This window comes from Nicotiana tomentosiformis, chromosome 7, assembly GCF_000390325.3.
Source record: "Nicotiana tomentosiformis chromosome 7, ASM39032v3, whole genome shotgun sequence".
In the NCBI taxonomy this organism is placed as follows: Eukaryota; Viridiplantae; Streptophyta; class Magnoliopsida; order Solanales; family Solanaceae; genus Nicotiana; species Nicotiana tomentosiformis.
Window position 1 is genome coordinate 9,970,883 of NC_090818.1, and position 19,626 is coordinate 9,990,508.

Consider the following 19,626-nt stretch of genomic DNA (forward strand, 5'->3'; position numbering starts at 1 on the left):
GATGAAACTTAGTTCATGGGTTTATGGAGAGTTTTTGGTTGTAGATCTAAACGGTATTTTGGATAGTTGTTACCGTGAGAAGATGAGCAGCAGCTAGGGATGGCAATGAGGCGGTGCGGGTTTCAGTGATCGCGGGGCGGGACGGGTTACAACATTTGTGGGGGCGTTGCGGGGCGGGTCGCGGGTCAGGATTTAATTATTTGAAGTAAACCTAAAATGCTACTCTCTCCTCAAAACTAAGACCTAAAAGTCTAAACCCAATTCACAATCACAAACGCCCTGATTTCTCAGAGGATTACTCCACAAAGTCACGCACAATCTCAAAGCTTTCTCCACTCTCTCTGTCTCTCACAATCTCATTCTCTGGTAAGTTTTCTCTATTTAAACTCTAATGACCCAGTTCGAATTCAATATTCATATTGTTGAATTTTGCTTTGGCTCTCCATCAAGATTACTTTTGTTATCTCCTTTTTGGTTTGCCGACAAATGGTCTATGATTTATGTTTGAAATCATATACCATAATTTGTTGTTTCTTGTTTGAATAAGGTTTGATTTTCTTGATTTTACTACTACCACAATTGCAACCTGCAAGTTTCCATCTTTTTTTTCCTTCTCAAAAACAAAAAGTTCCTATATTTTCTATAAACTTTCGGCAAATTTGTGTGTTGGCTTCATAAGCTCGTTGGATACCTTTGTTTTTCAATCTACAAAATGTGCATGAACAATGAAATTAGGGAACAGGAAGAATAGTTGAAGAGAAATAATTAGGAGTCTCCAATATTGCTGCAGGCGCAGGATGCTACTTCTAAGAGGCAGATTATACTAATAATTAGTTTCAGTTAGTCCAAATATTTTAGTTCCTTTTTTGGTGAAATACTAAAATTTAAGAATTTTAAGCATCGAATTCTTCATTATTGTAACTGATTCTTCTTTTAGGTATTAATCTTGCAGAATATGATGGGGTCATATATTTTTATTAGTACTAGTAATTTAAGTCCCATATCTCTATTTAATATTTCTTTTATTGATTTTTTATAGAAAATTATGGAGTCTCAAGACGAACAAAATCCAATGTGTTCATCTTCAAATGCTTTTCCTATTGAGACTGAGAGTCAAAAGCTTATGTAGTCTGATGAAGTTACCATGGAAGTTATTGATGAAGCAGGTAAAAGAAAACTTATTTATGAAGCATGGAAATATTTCAAAGCGGTGAAGCTTAATGGTGTTCTCCTTGGTGTTTGTAAGTATTGTAATACTCGTATCAAATCAACAAGAAAATGAGGGACATCATCTTTGTGGGATGATATTCGTAGATGTCGTAAGAGGTCAAGTAACTTAGAAGATGAGGGTGGTTCGGGGGGGGGGAGGGGGGCGATGGTAGCAAACAACATTATTTTGATCAAGATATTTCACGTAGGGAACTTGCTCATGCCATCATTTTACACGAGTACCCTTTGTCCATTGTCGATCATGTTAGATTTAGGAAGTTTGTTGCTAGTCTCCAACCATTGTTTAAAATGGTATCTAGGAACACAATCAAGAATAATATTTTAAAATTTTTTGACAATCTGAAATCAAAAACTTCTAAGTTGTTAGAAAAACTCACAAGTAAAATTACAATAACAACTGATATGTGGACCTCAGACAATAACAAAAAAGGATTTATGGCTATTACGGAATATTTTATTGATAATTCATGAAGGCTTCAGAGTCATATCCTGAGATTTATTTATGTTCTCGCTCCACATGATAAGGATACTCTATGTGGTGCGTTGCTCAATTGCTTGTTAGAGTGGAATCTTAAGAGAAGAATATCAATAATTACTGTTGATAATTCTAGCACAACCAATTCTATGATGAAAACCTTGTTAGATGAGAAACTTTGTAAAAGTGATTTGTTGTTGATGGGTCGAGTGTTGCATGTGCGTTGTGCCGCACACATCTTAAATTTAATTGTACAAGAAGGGCTAAAGGTGATAGAAGATGGTATCAGTAACGTGCGTAACAGTGTCTTATATTAGATAGGGTCTTCAGGCAAAATTGAAAGGTTCGAAGAAGCTGCACGGTTGCTACATATTTCTTGCACAAAAAAGTTAAGAGTATGATTGTCCTACTCGTTAGAACTCAACATATTTAATGTTGAGAACAGCCTTAGATTACAAAGAGGTGTTTTCGAAGTTGAGTATGAATGATACCAATTATCATTGTTTTCCAACCGAAGGGCAATGGAGTGCAGTAGAAGAAGTTTGTGTAAAGTTGAATCTCTTTTACCATGTCACCGAATAATTTTCGGGGAGTCAATATCCAACTTCAACTCAATAGTTTTCAAAAGTTTGTGACATTAAGCTAGAATTAGAAGCTTGGGTAAAAGGTTTAAATCCTTTGATTAGCTCTATGGCAACGTCAATGTTGTTGAAATTCAAAAAATATTGGGACGATGTACATATATTGATGGGTGTAGCTACTATTTTTGATCCGAGGTATAAGATGAAGTTAGTGGAATTCTATCTTGCATAAATTTATGGTGAAGAAGCTCCTTTGAATAAAATTCAAGAAGTTCGAAACCATTGTTTTGATCTCTTTCAAGAGTATCAGAGTAGAGCACTTACTTCACATGAGTCATCTCAAGCATCTAATGAAGTTGTTGGTATTATTGATGGTAATCGGCTCTCTAGTTTTGATCAATTTGTTGTGTCGAGTAGGGCGAATGTGGACACAAGATCGGAATTGGATGTGTATTTAGAAGAAAGTTTGTTACCTCGTACACCATCATTTGACAGTTTAAGTTGATGGAAGACAAACGGATTAAAATTTCCTACTTTGCAAAAGATGGCCCGTGACCTCTTAGCCATTCCTATCTCTATTGTCGCTTCAGAATCAGCATTTAGCACTAGTGGGAGGTTGATTAGTCCGCATTGTAGTAGACTTCATCCTACTACTTTGGAGGCTTTGATGTGTGCTCGTACTTGGTTGTGGAATGAAATAAATGGTAAGTATTTTTCTCAATGACTTATTATGGTATTAATAGTTTTCAATTTTAACATTTTATACTTTTTTTCAGGTTTGACTTCAAGTGTCGACAAAGTTTCGTGTCCAACTTTACTTGAAGAAGAGGAAGAACTAGATTCAACTGGGCTTACTAGTCTGTAATCTCTTTGAAGAGGAAGAGAATATGATATTTTGAATATCACATTTTTTGTGGTTGTGTAATTTGAGTCACTTCACTTTTCTGTTTGGAAGTGAAATTTCAGGCTAGCTAAACTAGAGTATTGTCTGTGATTTACTCTTCTTACCTCTGATTTTCTAGTATCATTTTTATGTGTCATAATTTCCTTTGAAGCTCTAGAACATATGTTCTTCCTCGTGTATTGTTGTAGCTAGAGCTCACTTGGTTATAGAAAATACTGAACTTTCTTTAGTTCTTGAATCTGTTTTTTATTTTGTTTTTGGGGTGGTGTTGTTTACGAGAGGTTTAAGGACACACTTAAAATTCATTTGCTTTTGGTAGATTTAAAGTAGTGACTAGTGAGTATATATAGAGAACAAATGAATTATCCAATTTTATTTTGTTGATAACTATTCAGAGATTTTAAAAAATAGCAGAAAGTTGAGTTCTGAATGAATATTTGTTACTATGAAGAAATTAAAAAGAATTCTTACTATTCCTGAGCAAATGAATTTTAAGAGTTTGTTCTTGAAAACGGTTTCTCAGTGGCATACTATAAGATACCAATCGAATTTTTCAACATCCAAATGATGGGCAAACAGTCGAATACTCGAATCACTATTATAAGAAATGAAGCTGTAGTATTTTAAATTAGTTAACAAAGGTTCAAAAACTATCCAATGTGTTTTAAGTAAAATGGTATAGACTATTATAACCATCCAGTCGAATCACTATTATAACAATTTTTTTTTAAAAAAATGAAACTGCGGGGCGGGGCGGGTGCGGGTGGGTTGGGTGGGTGCGGTTTTAACTGTTACGTGGAGCGGGGCAGGTTGAAAATTTGCGGATTAAGACAGCAACCGCTCCGCAACCGCACCGCCTGCCATTCCTAGTAGCAGCTTTTTATGGTGTTTGGATGGTTTTTCCATGGCAAAAAATGGAGTGTTGGTTTAGAATGAAGACCTCAAACCGTCTCGTAATCAAGGCCTCCATCTCTATCTCTGTTTTTGTCCGTTTCCCTTTTTTTTCGTTTGTTCACCTTTTTCTTGTGTGTGCGTGTGAAAGTGAAGACGAGAGTGGAGTCACGGCGGCAAAGGCTTAGAGATTAGGGTGGGGTGCGGCTGAAACTTAAGGAATTCTAGTATTGTTTCTTCGATTTTAATTTTTGGAGAGGGGGGCTCGGTTGTTTTGGAAAGAATGAGAAATTGCGTTGAGTCTCTCAAAATAAGAGAGATGGCTGCCCTCTGTCCTCCTCAGGTCTCAGGAGATTAGGTTCTTTTTATTAGGGATCCTAAAAGGTTGTAGGTTAGGGAATGGATAAATGGGCTGAAGGGAGGAGTGGGTTCAGGTCCGAAAATAGGCTTCAAAAATAAATTGTCTTGGCCCAAATTCAATTCTTTTCTCAAAAAAATAAATACTATCAAAATATAATAATTAATCTTAGTTAATAAAAATAAACTATTAAGTGAACTATATGTTAAAATGAAAATATTTTTGATATTTTTTGTTAAATGTTATAAAAAAGTAGAGACAACTATGTTAAAGTAATGGTAAAAAAATTAAAATATTATCATTATAAAATACTAATAAGCTTAAATAAATAAAAAAGATATATAATAAGAGAAGAAATATTATAAAACTATTTTTTGTGTTTTTAAATTGTAATTTGAAGTAAAAATTGACTAAAACTCCATAAAAATTAAAGTTACGTTAAATAAATATTTTAATCACTAAAAATAGCTCATAAACGTGACGGGTCAAAAATTACGTGCTTACAGGTGCCTCTCTTTGCTTGGAAACACGAAGTGTTTTTGAGCAAAGAATCAAGTAAGCGACGTAATTAATTTCTGACCCGACACTTATTCAAAACAAAACAAAGATGGTCAAAGATTGTGACCGAGCCCTGGTATCTGAGCTGCCTACATATCCTTGGCTATAAAGGAATCAGGCCACGTGTAGTTCAGAAGTGAATGAAGTAATGGAGTATGTGGAGAGGATGAGAGAGTCGAGTGAGGTATCGTTCGAGGTTCCGGTCCGCGGTCCCTGCCATTACATCATAAATTGAAAGCAAACATTACAGCAAAAATAAAAGAAAAATACAAGATCCTATCTACTTCTTGTCTCGAATCCTCCTTGAATCTTTAACGTGAATCTGAGAATCAACCCTATTCTTCGGGTGGGCTCCTGCTGGCTTGAACTTGAAGAAAACAGAAAGTAGACCCTGTTCTTCAGACGGGCATCCTGCTGCTTGCACTTGAAATAAACCTGAAGTTGGAGTAGACTTGAGCTTGCAAACCTTGTTCTTTATGCGGGCTCGTGCTACTTCTGATTTGAACTGAAATAATTGGAGGTTGCCCCTATTCTTCAGGCGGGATCCTGCTGTCTCTGACTTGAACTTGAAAACTGAAAGTTGACCCTGTTCTTCAGGCGGGCTCCTGCTGCTTCTATAACTTGAACTTGAAAACTAAAAGTTGACCCTGTTCTTCAGATGGGCTCCTGGTGCCTCTGACTCGAACTTGAAGTGAATTCTGAAATGACTTCCCTCGTTCTCCAGGTGGGCGCCTGCTACTGATTTGAAACTTGCAATAAATTTTCTCATTCTCCATGGGTGCCTGCTACTGACTTGAACTTGAAATAGATCCCCCCATTCTCCAGGTGGGCGCCTGCCACTGACTTAAACTTGAAATAAATTCCCTCATTCTCCAGGTGGGCGCCTTCCACTGACTGGAAACTTGAAATAAATTCCCTCATTCTCCAGGTGGGTGCCTGCAATCAAAACAAACAAAACAAATAAAATATTTTGCCCCAGTTTGCACTAGGAAGAATTTGTGAGTTGTTAGCAAAACTGTAAATCACCTATGCTATCGATGAAGGATGCAATGATGAGACTAAAACTAAAGACTCGACCAGGATGTGCGTCTCCTGTGAGTAAGACCAAGAAAATTTTGACTAGCAAATGCGTCTGCTAAAAATAAAACCTGAATGACCCAAACTAGGAAGTGCGTCTCTTAGGGGTGACACTTGAATGACTCAAACTAGGAAGTGTATCTCCTAAGGATGAACTCAAACGACCCAAACTAGGAAGTGCGTCTCCTAGGGGTGAAACTTGAATGAAACAAACTAGGAAGTGCGTCTCTTAGAAGTGAAATCTCAATTTAGGAAATGCGTCTCCTAAAAGAATGACCTGAAAAATCCAGACTAGGAAGTGCATCTCCTAGAAGTGAAATCTTAATTTAGGAAGTGCGTCTCCTAAAGGAATGACCTGAAAGACCCAGACTAGGAAGTGCGTCTCCTAGGGGTGAAATTTGAATGATCCAAACTCGGAAGTGCGTCTCCTAAGGATGAACTCAAACTACCCAAACTAGGAAGTGCATCTCCTAGAAGTGAAACTCAATTTAGGAAGTGCGTCTCCTAAAAGAATGACTTGAAAGACCCAGACTAGGAAGTGCGTCTCCTAGATGTGAGATTGGGCCTCAGGAGAACTATAAACTGAGCTTGACTAGAATAAAAACTGACCCTATTTTCTAGGCGGGACCTATGAACTCAATTAAACTAGAGATTAACAACTAAACGAAATTAAAAACTGACCATATTCTCCAGGCGGGACCCCTGCACTTTAAGAAAAACTAAAGATTACTAAAACTGACCCTATTCTATAGGCGGGACCCTTGAACTCAAGGAATACTAAAGATTAACAACTTAAGAAAATTAAAACCAACCCTATTCTTCAGGCATCCTGAACTCACGAAAAGCTAAAGATTCTTCTCAACTAGGGGGAAGACCTATGAGGTAAGGTTTTTCTCAACTAGGGGGAATGACTAGGGGGTATGGTTCTTCTCAAATTGGGAAAATTCTTGAGAGGTGATGATCTTCTTAACTAGGGGAATGTCTAAGAGGTAAAAACCTTCTCAAACAGCCTTTGTGCTGACAAAATTTGGGCACGACACCTGAAAAATTCAAGCTTCCAAGTATTGATTTGGGCATAGTTTTCGTTCGTGTTTCAAACAAAGAAAACTTGTGAGTTTAAAACATGGTGGTTGGTTTGTGGCCTTGACTTTACTCCACTTGCCATGATAACTTTGATTTCAACTTGGAAGACTTGCTTGTTATTGACTAACCATTTTTCTGTCAAACTCTTATCATAGAAAACCCCTCTAATCCGTTCAAACCCAAATCCCTCTATCTGTTGCATTGTGCTCATGAATTGACATTTACCAAACCTTTTTATTTCACATGAATCCCAAAGCACGTAAATTGTTGCTAACTCAGTACGCATACTGCTCTTTCCTGACTTATGCTTCTTTGATGTGCTAACCATACTCCGCTTTGTGCAATTAAAAAGCTGGTAGTAAATTTTGAAATCATTTCTGACTTGTTCTGACAAAACAGACTCAGAGGACTTAAACAAAGCAAGAAGAACAGAGAAAGGGGACAATGGAAAGAGATGACATCTAACAAGAAAATTACCAAGTAGAAACTTATCAAATGTGGATACCAACTCTAATGACTATGACATGCATTTTGGATTAAGTGGCCTGATCTGTCAAGCAAGTCTCATCTTCCACTCTTGTCATACCTCTAAGCTGTGAAACTAGACTTCAATGCTCCAATTGTCCCATCTAATTCACGATCCTCAGTCGACTTGTAGTGCCCTAAAGGGTTTTCACCATCAAACCTCTCTCATTTTGTTCTTTCTCTCAACTCACCGTCGCCTTATGGTGCCCATGAGGGTTTTCACCAACAAGACTCTCATTTTGTCCTTTATTTCTTATTTCTTTTGATTCTGCAGATGACAAGGCATTTAACCATGGTAAAAATATCATATGCTCCTGGCATGTCTAACTCAACATTCTTAAAGATTATTTGGAAGGTCTTTTTTGGGCTGTAATGTGGCTTTTGGACAGGGTTAGAAGAAAAGGATATCATAAAGGCTCAATATAACTAAGACAAATAGGGTTAATTTATTTACAACTTTTGGAATCCATTTTAAAACTTTGCCCCAGTTTCTAAAACAAGATAATTTGATTCTTTTTTTTTGAACATGGAATTTCTAAGAAAACTGCCCACTCTTGACTTCATGGGATTATGAAATATTTTATTCGGTGCGACCAAACCGTAAGGCTGCCTACGCATCTTGTGGTGACAAAAATCAGGTCGAACGTAGTTCAAAAGAATACTTTTTGTTGTTATTTTTCTTTTTTCTTCTTTTTCTTTATCTCTTTTTTTTGAATTTTTCTTTTGGAACAAACTTTCTAAAAGAAAGCTTATGGGTACATGACTTTTTTATTTTTTTAAAAAATGACTCTAACTTGATTCCAAAAGAGAAGAGGTCAAAGAAATCAACACGGGCTCAAAAGGATACCGAAGGGTATAAAGTGTTTGGATAGCTGAAAGAGAGCCTCCCATTCTTCGAAAATGCCAAGTACAATACATGCAACTTGAGGATGAAAAATAAAGATCATGCATAGCATTTCTTTTGCAGCATCGGCATTGATATCCCAGATATGCCTTCCATCTTTCTTTAATGCCGTGTCAAGTACAGAACTCTCGTTGGGTGATTTCTTCTTCACAATGAATACCCTCCGACAGTTTGGGAGAAACTCCATTGGCTTTATCTTGTAACTTGAGATGCACTTGAACTCAAAGTTGCTTTCTTCAAATTATCTGGGATACACTCTCTTCTACAAATTCTTGTCGTCCTATTAACTTCCCAAACTATCTTGTAACTTGAGATGCACTTGAAATCAAAGTTGCTTGCTTCAAATTGTCTGGGATATACTCTCTTCTACCAAATTCTTTTCGTCCTATTAACTTCCCAAACTATCTGCCCAGTTTCACACAATTCGGGCTTTAAATGATCTCAAAATGTCTAAATCTTTACTTATTTCCCTCAAATGTCCATGCCATCTTCAAAACTTATTTCATTGCTTCCTGATTAGACTAACTTTCAAGACCAGGCTGAGAATTTCGCGTGCAAGTCATGTCACTAAAGGCAGCATGAAAAGAACTATAAAAGGAAAAGATAACTAAACAAAAACTGACTGGAAATAACAGAAAACAGAAAATTGTATTAGATAGACGATGAAAGGGTTTGAACAACAAAACAAGCAAAATAAACTGGGGTTACAACCCCGGAACAGACCTAGATAATACTAAACGAGTTACTACAACTAAACGAACTAGGCAAAATAAAAGGATAGAAGGGTTTGAGTCACAAGACAATATCCGAATTACAACCCTGAAATAACCCGAACATCAGAAATGACAACGAAATAAACCACCAAAACTACTCCCTGGCTAGCCAAGAAAGGAGTGTCTTTCCAATTACCAAGTTCGACATCTTAGCCACTAAGTCGCACATTGACATTACCCAGACCTTTACCAATTTCAATCACATTGACCTCTGCAGGTGGCTTTGGGGTCCTCTTTGCCAACTCATTCTTAAGATCAACTTCTGGAACCAGGACCGATAGTACTGAAAACTTTGCGGTGAGTGGCTCGCTAAAGAACTTGGAAGAGTTCTCATGTTCATTTTCAAAACAAACCATGACCACCATATGCGTCTCATTATGAACAGGTAATGGACTTTGGCTAGTATCTGTTGCATCTGGATTCTGCACGAATATGTCACCTGCATCAATAAGCTTCTGGACTGCTCTTTTCAGATTCCAACACTTTTCTATGTCGTGTACCGGGGCATTAGAGCAATATGTGCACCATTAAGAATGATCAAAATTCTTTGGAAGGGGGTTCAATATTTTTATCTGAATCGGCTTTAACATGTCCAATTGCCTCAACTTTTAGAACAAACTGGCATATGATTCTCCAATAGGAGTGAAAGACGTTTTCTTTTGTTGCTGCCTTTTCATTTTGTATTTCGGCCTCGGTTGGAACCTCTTGTGGGTAGGTGGTTGATATGCTTGTAGATATGGGTAAGACATTTGTGGAGGTGGAGCATATGGCAGTGCGTTATGGATCGAGTACTGGGAAGGTGAGGTATGACTTTGGGGATTTTGTGGAGAGAAGTAGCATTGGGGAGGATTATCCAGAGTACGGGGATATTCATAGGGTCGATGCTATGGCTGAGAGTGTTGAGGAAGAAGGCCCACCCGATCTCGTCGTTGTCGGGGCTCAACAACATCTTTTCTGTTTCTTTTCCTTCCGCCCAAACCTACTGATACGTGTTGAATAACCTCTGTAGTGTCTCTCAATGCTGGGTAGCTAATAATTTTGCCTGACTTGATTCCTTCTTCTACTATCTCCCCATTTTCACCACATCATTGAAAGGCTTACCTAAAGCTGGGATCAAATGACTGAAGTAGGCGGGTCCCTAAGCTTGTAGGAAAAGCTTAACCATTTCTTCATCATCAATCGGGGGACTGACCCGAGCAGCTTGTTCCCTCCATCTGAGCCCAAACTCCCTAAAACTTTCCTCGGGTTTCTTTTTCATGTTAGATAGGGAGGAACCATCTGGGATAATGTCTATATTATACTGAAATGTCGAACAAAATCTTGAGCCATGTCATTCCATGCATACCACTTACTCACATCTTGACGAGTATACCATTCCAAGGCTGCCCCACTCAAGCTTTCACTGAAATATGCCATCAACAACTCATCCTTCCTGCCAACACTTCTTATTTCACTGTAATAACCCCTCATATGGGCTACTGGATCTCCATGCCCATCATACAAGTTAAACATTGGCATTTTAAACCCCGCGGGAAGATGAACATCAGAGAACATACACAAGTCATTGTAAGACATGTTAATCTGATTTTCCATCCCTTGAATGTTCTTTAAGGATTGTTCTATACCTTTCAGCTTTCTGGATATCTCATCTCGCTCTTCTTTCCTTGTGAACTTTTCATTTTCAACATGAGTCTCATTCTGAGGGCGGTGATTATATGAGTCCGGGACCTGGTGGGCCAACCCTGGGGGGTAGTATTGGGTATCAAGAGGTCTGAACTGGAGTTCACTGTTGGATCTATGAAAGGAAGGTTGTTGCGAAGGTGTGATAGTGGGGATAGTGGATATAATAGGAGGGAAATTTTTGGGAAATATAGTTGGAGGACGAATGATGGAGCTACTAGGGAGGTTGGGAAGGCTATGATAAACGGAAAAATCTGGAGAATATGGCGGATCATCTGACACTATTACCGGAGCTTGGGTGAGGGTGGCATCTAGGAAGCTAGGCGGTGGCGAGGGTGGTGTCTTCCCAGTTATCCAAGCCTGATACATGTCTGTCATGTGTTGTCTTAACATCCTTACCTCTTCAACCAACCCAGTGTCTCGTTCAACCAATTGCTTTTGGGTACCAGTATCAACCAACTCAATTCTGTTGTCATCTACCATTGCCTTTTGACTTTATGTTGTAGGGAAGAGCTACCAGTTTAAGAACCACAAACCAACCACCCTTCTGCTATAGTGAAGAGAACAAAGGGGAACAAAATAAAGTCATCACATTAGCGTTAGGGCATTTAACATAAGATAATCTCACATTATGTGCAATGCACCTAGTCACAATTATCGGTTCTAAAATGACTTCGATGGTGCGAAAGTCAACTTGGCATCATCCCAATTTTACTTCTCTTGCCCTTTTCTTCTTCATTTCCTCTCTTGCGGTCCTTGATTTACTCATTTTCTTTCCTCTCTTTTTCTTTTTGATTATCATTCTTGTCTTTCCTCTCATTTCTCACATCCCATAACTTTATCTCTTTTTTCTTTTTTTCTTTTTTTTAATTTCAAAAACGATTCGATCGAACCCTATGTAGGTTGCCTACGTATCATGTGGAGACATGAATCAGATCTTGCGTAGTTCGGAAAAATCAGGAATAAAGTAAATAGACTAATCCTTTTTATTTTTTCTTAATTTCCGAAAGAAAGATTATAAAGAAGAATGAAAATATTTTTGGATTTCGATTTGTTTTCTTCTTTTTTGTTTCTAAAAGAATGACTTCTACATAAGAAAGAAAAAAAAATTTTGCTTTTTGTTTTTGGAATTTTCTAAAGAAAGACTTCTAAAGAAAAAAATAAAAGAAAATATTTTTGAAATTTTGAAAATTGGGAGCCGGAACCGATGAGATTTTCCGACGTATCTCACATCCGGTGAGAATCAGACCCACGTAGTTCGGTCAGTTTTGACGCAACAGGAAAATATGACTTCTTTTGAAATGACTTTTTCTTTTTTCTACATTTTTTCCTTTTCTCCTTTTTAAAATTTTGGTAGAGTTTCGGGATATTTTGAATATCACGGTTTTCAGGACCGGGTGATTTTCTCTCCTACCTCACTCTTGGTTTTTCTCGATTTTCTTTCCTTATTCTAGAAGCTGGTCAACATGCAAGCTGAAATAAATAAATACACAAGTAGCACGTAAAATGCATCAAGATGGTCTTTTAACTTTTGGGTACACCTGTCCTAGATTGACCCAACCCCTGTGTTGAGTCCCCAAAGTCAAATGCACGTGATGCAAACAAACGTTCCTACTAGGGATCCGGCATGAGACTATGTTATTATAGGTTTAAATCCTGGGATGTCTTGTTCTGGACCCGGCTTACCCGAGCGGACAACTCGAACCGAGGGGGGAGCAGCGTACCGGGAATACAGAAGCTTCACCGGCTTTGCAACTTGTCTGATCCTCGTTCTAAAATTAGAGGTATGACTCTAACAGAAAAGAAGTCATGCGAAGCGCACGCTTCCCAGAAGATTTAGGAACCTCAGAGAAAAGATGGGTGTCGTAACAGTTTTATATACAGTTCACGGCAATATCAAAGCGGTAAAGAGAGGCAATTAGCACATTAGACCCAAACACATAAGAGTAGATAATAAACAAAACCCAAGTATAAAAGTCATCTAAGCTCGAATTCTGAACCCTGAACCAGAGATTCTGGGTTCTTATCCCCAGCAGAGTCGCCAGAGCTTTCATACCTCCTTTTTCCCGACGGGATAGGGAGCTTTTTCAATTAAAGTGACATTAATTAAAATAAAATTATTTATTTAATTCAGAGTCGCCACTTAGAATAATTTATGGTGTCCCAAGTCACCGGTTTATTTTAAATCCCAAATCAAGAAAATTGACTCTTATTTATTGTCTGTGAACATAGAAGACCGGGTAAGGAATTCTGTTAATCCGGGAGAAGGTGTGAGGCACTTTCGAGTTCCGTGGTTTTAGCACGGTCGCTCAACTATTAATAATTGGCCTAATTATCTGATTTCATATATATTTGAAACCTATTATGCATTTTTAACTTTTTAACCGCTTTTAATATTTAATGAAAATATTTTGAACAAGTCGCGATGCACACTCGTTTGTTTTGGTACATATTGCGAATCGCGTTACGTGAAACGCACCCACGATTTACAACATGTTTATTTTCATTATTATTTGAAGTTATGGTCAAGTCGCGTGAAATGCACACTCGAATTGGAATTTACGTATCGTGACCATGCCACGGGAACCGTACCCATAGTCACGATGATTTATTAATCGTGCCTAAAGCAAACTACGAATCTTTATAAGTTATTTTTCCTAAAACTAGTTTGAGATTGTTGTAGGGTCACAAGTATTAAAATTATTGTAGGGAAGATATTATGAATTTTATTGATATTTGATCCATATGGTAATTAAAGAAAAAAAAAGACATCTTATGTATTTACAAGAATTAGATCAACCGGTTTATGAAATGGGCCAGCATGGTTCGATTTATTATTATTGGATCTTGGAAGAACTTTTGGCCCATAATTAAAAAAAAATGATCCCCACCTCTAGTCCAATTAAAATCTCAGCCCACTTAATGTACAGAATTGGCATATTCCTCACGACCCATTAGCACTTTAAATCCAACACACACGATAAGAGAATTATTGTCAAAATAAAGCATGCATCAGTCTAATTGATTTTGCAACCCCAAACTTATATCGGTTATCTTCAAACTATTTATTTAGCAATAAAATCTAACATAAACTATAATAGTAATAAAATAATTTAAGCATGCTCAAGAAATCAGTAAACTAGCCTAAACAAAATAAACAACCAGAACAATAAGACGTGGCAGCGAATGGGCTAAATCATGGAATATGAAACGTTACTGAACAAAATAGGAACAAGAATGAACCTTTCAATAGCTGATTTAATTTTTCAATACATAAGGAGCGTAGATCCGTTGAGCTTGTGTACAAACTGAATCGCAACCTGAATCCGCAAAGAAAACCTTGACGAAGCTTCAAATCACGACTTCGACTGACCTTGTTCGACTATGGTTCTTTGGGGGGGGGGGGGGGGGGGTGGTTTCAGTTGGGTTTGGGACAATGTTTGGCTAAAGGATGAAACTTAGTTCATGGGTTTATGGAGAGTTATTGGTTGTAGATCTAAATGGTATTTTGGATGGTTGTTACCGTGAGAAGATGAGCAGCAGCGTTTTATGGTGTTTGAATGGTTTTTCCATGGCAAAAAATGGAGTGTTAGGTTTAGAATGAAGACCTCAAACCGTCTCGTAATCAAGGCCTTCATCTCTATCTCTGTTTTAGTCTGTTTCCCTTTTTTTTTTCGTCTGTTCACCTTTTTCTTGTGTGTGCGTATGAAAGTGAAGACGAGAGTGGAGTCACGGCGGCAAAGGCTTAGAGATTAGGGTGGGGTGCGGCTGAAACTTAAGTAATTCTAGTACTGTTTCTTCGATTTTGATTTTTGGAGAGGGGGGCTCGTTGGTTTTGGAAAGAATGAGAAATTGCGTTGAGTCTCTCAAAATAAGAGAGATGGCTGCCCTCTGTCCTCCCCAGGTCTCAGGAGATTAGGTTTTTTTTATTTGGGATCCTAAAATGTTGTAGTTTAGGGAATTGATAAATGGGCTGAAGAGAGGAGTGGGCTTAGGTCCAAAAATGGGCTTCAAAAATAGATTGTCTTGACCCAAATTCAATTCCTTTCTCAAAAAACATAACATACTACCAAAATATACTAATTAATCTTAGTTATTAAAAATAAACTATTAAAGTGAACTATATATTAAAATAAATATATTTTTAGTATTTTTTGTTAAATGTTATAAAAAGGTAGAGAAAACTATATTAAAGTAATGGTAAAAAAATTAAAATATTATCATTATAAAATACTAATAAGCTTAAATAAATAAAAAAGATATATAATAAGAGAAGAAATATTATAAAACTATTTTTTGTGTTTTTAAATTATAATTTGAAGTAAAAATTGACTAAAACTCCATAAAAATTAAAGTTAAGTTAAATAAATATTTTAATCACTAAAAATAGCTCAAAAACGTGACGGGTCAAAAATTACGTGCTTACAATTTCTTGCAAAGAGTTCACACACTCCATGAATCCATCCATCTCGTCATTATCAAATTTGAGCAAGACGGCCTCCAACATATCACCCACATTGATCGTGGCACTTGTATCATCAACAATCACATAAGTTACCAAGTCCACAAAATAACATACTTCATTGCTATTTGGTTGCTGCATGCACACATGGAATATCACCTTTTCATTACCCACACGGAAGGTGAGTTCTCCGGCTTTCACATTAACAAGGGCCTTCCCCGTAGCAAGGAAAGGTCTTCCAAGAATAATCGTCACCTCATAGTCCACTTCACAATCAAGAATGACAAAATTTGCCGGAAGAATAAATTTATCAACACGAACCAATACATCTTTAATCACTCCCAATGGTCCCTTCATGGTACGATCGACCATTTGTAATCTCATAGATATGGATCTTGGTTGCCCAATTCCCAAGGTCTTGTAAACCGAATAGGGCATTAAATTTATACTTGCCCCAAGATCACAAAGAGTTTTAACAAACTCGGCACTTTTAATGGTACAAGAGATTGTGAAAGCACCGGGATCTTCCAATTTAGGAGCCATTGAATGCACAATTGCACTTACTTGATGAATGACTTTGATAGTTTCAAAATTCATCGACCACTTCTTTGTCACCAAATCCTTCATTAACTTTGCATAACCGGGCATTTGTTACAAGGCTTCAACTAAGGGCACATTGATTGAGAGACTCTTCATCATTTTAATGAACTTTTTGAATTGATTCTCGCCATTTTTCTTGGAGAGCCTTTGAGGGTATGGAGGTGGAAGCTTAGGCAATGATGCCTTAGTCTTTTGCACTAGGACTCTGGTATGTCAATAATGTGTTCCCTAGACGGGTTCACCTCCTCTTGAGTCTCTTCCACATTGTCATCAATATCAATTCGCACTTTATCATTTGCTAGAACCACATTGTTCGGGACCTCTTCTTCTTGTACCACTTGCTCATCATCCATAAGTTGCATTTGACTTGAGATGGGTGCATTCCCACCTCTTTCACTTCTTGTAGTAACGGCCATGGCATGCCCCGTGTTGTTTGCACCCTTTGGGTTTGCCACCGTGTCACTTGGTAGTGCCCCTTTAGGACGGGAATTTAGAGCTTGAGAGATTTTTCCCATTTGAACTTCTAAGTTGCGGATTGATGTGTTGTGTGAGGCAAGTTGGGCATCAGAATCGGTATTCTTGTCCATCATTTGCTTGAACATGTTCTCAATATGCCCTATTTCATTGTTGGAAGAACTAGGACCATGGGAAAGATAAGGAGGCGGGTTGCTCGATTGTTGATACATCGGGGGCCTTTGAAAAACCCACCCCCGATTGCCTTAATTATTGTTCCATCCACCTTGATTGTTACCTCCCCAATTATCTTGATTATTGCCATTCCAATTTTCTTGAGTGTTGTTGTTATGCCAATTACTTTGATTGTTTCCACCACTCCAATTGCCTTGTTTATTAAAATTCTAATTTCCTTGATTGTTTTGATGTCGCCATTGTTGTTGATTTGGGCCTTGAAAATTGTTTCGTTGCACTTGAAAGTTGTTCACATATTGCACCTCTTCTTCTTGGTCATTGTAAGAATCATCTTGATCAAATCCACTATCTTCTTGGACAAAATTGTCCACACGTTGTTGCACTTGGGGACCCTTGGTTTTTCATTTGTTCACCATCATGTTTACTCCCTTCATGGCATTGACTTGCCTAGGATTTTGAACTTGTTGAAGTTGAGCCTTTGCTAGTTGATTCATGGTGGTAGTCAATTCGGCTATGGCTTGACCATGGTCATGCAACTCTTTGTGGAGGTGAATCGCGTTGGGATCACCTTATGGAACATTAGCCCAAGATTGCCATGCCGATGATGTGTCCACCATTTCATCTAAGATCTCACACGCCTCTATATAAGGCGTAGTCACGAAGTTCCCACCGGCAAGTTAATTCACTACACATTGGTTGGTTGTGTTAATCCCACGATAGAAAGTTTGTTGAATCATGTTCTCTGTCATATCGTTGTTGGGACATTTTTTAACCATTGTTCTATAGCGCTCCCATATCTCATGTAGTGGTTCATTGGGCTCTTGCTTGAATACTAGAATCTCATCCTCAAGTGTAGCCATGTCCCCCGGAGAGAAGTACTTAGGAATGAACGTTTTCACCAATTCATCCCAAGTGTTAATGGAGTGGTTCGGCAAACGTTCCAACTAATCTAAAGCTTTCCCCCATAGAGAGAAGGGAAAAAGCCTTAGCCTCAAAGCATCCTCGGAGAAATTTCTTTGTTTACTCCCCCAACACGTGTCCACAAACCCTTCAAATAATTGTATGCATTTTGACCTAGAGCACCGATGAAGAAGCCTCGTTGCTCTAGCAAAGTGTGCATCACATTGGTTATCTGAAAGTTGTCCGCCCTAATATGGGAGGGACTATTGTACTTGCATACCCTTCATTGGGTAACACTCGGTGTGGAGCCACTCGTGGTGGAGGTAGGGGTGGGACGAGCACATTGTCATGAGGCACTCGACCTCTTCTATTGGCTGGAGGTTCAAGAGTGTAACGACCTGACCGGTGGTTTTGAGAGTAATAGTCCCGATCCCCTATTAACTGCTTTCCCCAAATCTTTTTCTGCTATTGTGACTTGCCGGGATAATTGGTTTTGAGTTTCGGAGTGTGTTGGGACACTTAGTCCCTAAATGAGAGCTTCAGCCTTAGGATTTGGACCGTAGTCGGAACTGTGTGAAGACGACTCCGGAATAGAATTTCATCGATTCCGTTAGCTCCGTTAGGTGATTTTGGGTTTAGAAGCATGTCCGCAATGTGTTTTGGGGGTCTGTAGTAGATTTAGGCTTGAAATGGAGGAAGCTAGTTTTTCGGCAATTTCGGCCGATAGTGAAAATTTTGATATCAAGCTCGGAATGGAATTCCGAAAGTGGCTGTAGGTTTGTAATATTATATGTGACCTGTGTGTAAAATTTGAGGATTTGAGGTCATTCGGACTAGATTTGATGTGGTTTGGCGTCGTTTGTAGAATTTCGAAAACTTTAAATTCTTAGGTTTGAATCCGTGATTAATTCATAATTTTGGTATTGTTCGACGTGGTTTAAAGGCTCGACTAAGTTCGTAAGGTGTTTTAGGATTGGTTGGTATGTTTGGTTGAGGTCCCGGGGGCCTCGGGTGTGTTTCGGATGCTTAACGGGTGAAAACTTGGACTTAGAGAAATTTCTGAACTTTGCTGGTTCTGGTGTTTTTGCACCTACGGAAAAGAGGCCGCAGGTGCGCGAGCCGCACATGCGGAGATGGAAGCGCAAATATGATAAATCGAGAGTTGGCCTGGGATCGCAGGTACGAGGAAGTTTCCGCATCTGCAATGCCTGCAAATGCGCAAGGATGTTCGCACATGCGCAAGATGCGCAGAAGCGGAAGGGACTCCGTAGGCGCGAGGGCGCAGATGCGGCCCTTTCGTCACAGGTGTGAAGGCAGAGGGGGCAAGTGAGTTGTGCATATGCACAAGTTTTCCGCACAAGCACACCCGCAGGTGCAAGCCCAGGTTCCGCAGGTGCGGAAATACCTAGGCAGTGATTAAAACCGAAGGGCTTCGCGATTTATTTTATCATTTTTGGCTTTGCAAACTCGGGTTGGGGCAATTTTTGAGAGCATTTTCGAGGCATTTCTTGAGGTAAATTCCTTGTGCGTATTTTTGGTCAATAATCTTGCCTTGCCATGTATTTTCCCACCTAGTTAATGTGTATTTAAGGTAGAAATTAGAAGTTGGAAACTAGGGATTTGGGAGTTTGAATTGTGGATTGGAGGACCATTTGGTGTCGGATTTTAGTAAATTTGATATGGTTAGAATCGTGAGTGAATGAGCTTTCTAGTTTCGTGAATTTTGTCAGGTTTTGAGACGTGGGCCCCGGGGGCCGGGTTTGAGCCAATTTTGGGTTTTGGCCTAATTTTGTAGTTTTTCTTGTGGGGTTCATTCCATTAGCGCGTATTGATGGTATTGTACTATTTTGAATAGATTAGGGCCATTTGGAGTCGGATACTCGTGGCAAAAATGTGATATCAAGTTGATTTGAGCGGTTCGAGGTAAGTGGCTTGTCTAACCTTATGTTGGGGACTTTCCCCTTAGGATATCTTGAT

At 38.5% G+C, this 19,626-nt stretch overlaps 1 protein-coding gene and 1 long non-coding RNA gene across 2 annotated transcripts; both read right to left on the bottom strand.

Annotated features, from left to right (window-relative positions):
* Positions 1 to 4,860: 4,860 nt before the first annotated feature.
* Positions 4,861 to 14,950, bottom strand: LOC138896419 (uncharacterized). The gene is made up of 2 exons (XR_011409504.1): positions 14,283 to 14,950; positions 4,861 to 5,933 (listed from the first exon to the last, which is right to left on the bottom strand). It is a non-coding gene; the product is annotated as an uncharacterized lncRNA (long non-coding RNA).
* Positions 14,951 to 15,453: 503 nt separating this feature from the next.
* On the bottom strand, positions 15,454 to 16,149 carry LOC138895232 (uncharacterized). The gene has a single exon (XM_070179900.1). It carries the CDS (start codon positions 16,147 to 16,149, stop codon positions 15,454 to 15,456), a length of 696 nt encoding a protein of 231 aa, XP_070036001.1.
* Positions 16,150 to 19,626: the final 3,477 nt, after the last annotated feature.

What these genes read in the sequence shown, in the direction of transcription:
- LOC138895232 (XM_070179900.1), bottom strand. Translation starts at nt 16,149, where the DNA reads ATGCCCGGTTATGCAAAGTTAATGAAGGATTTGGTGACAAAGAAGTGG.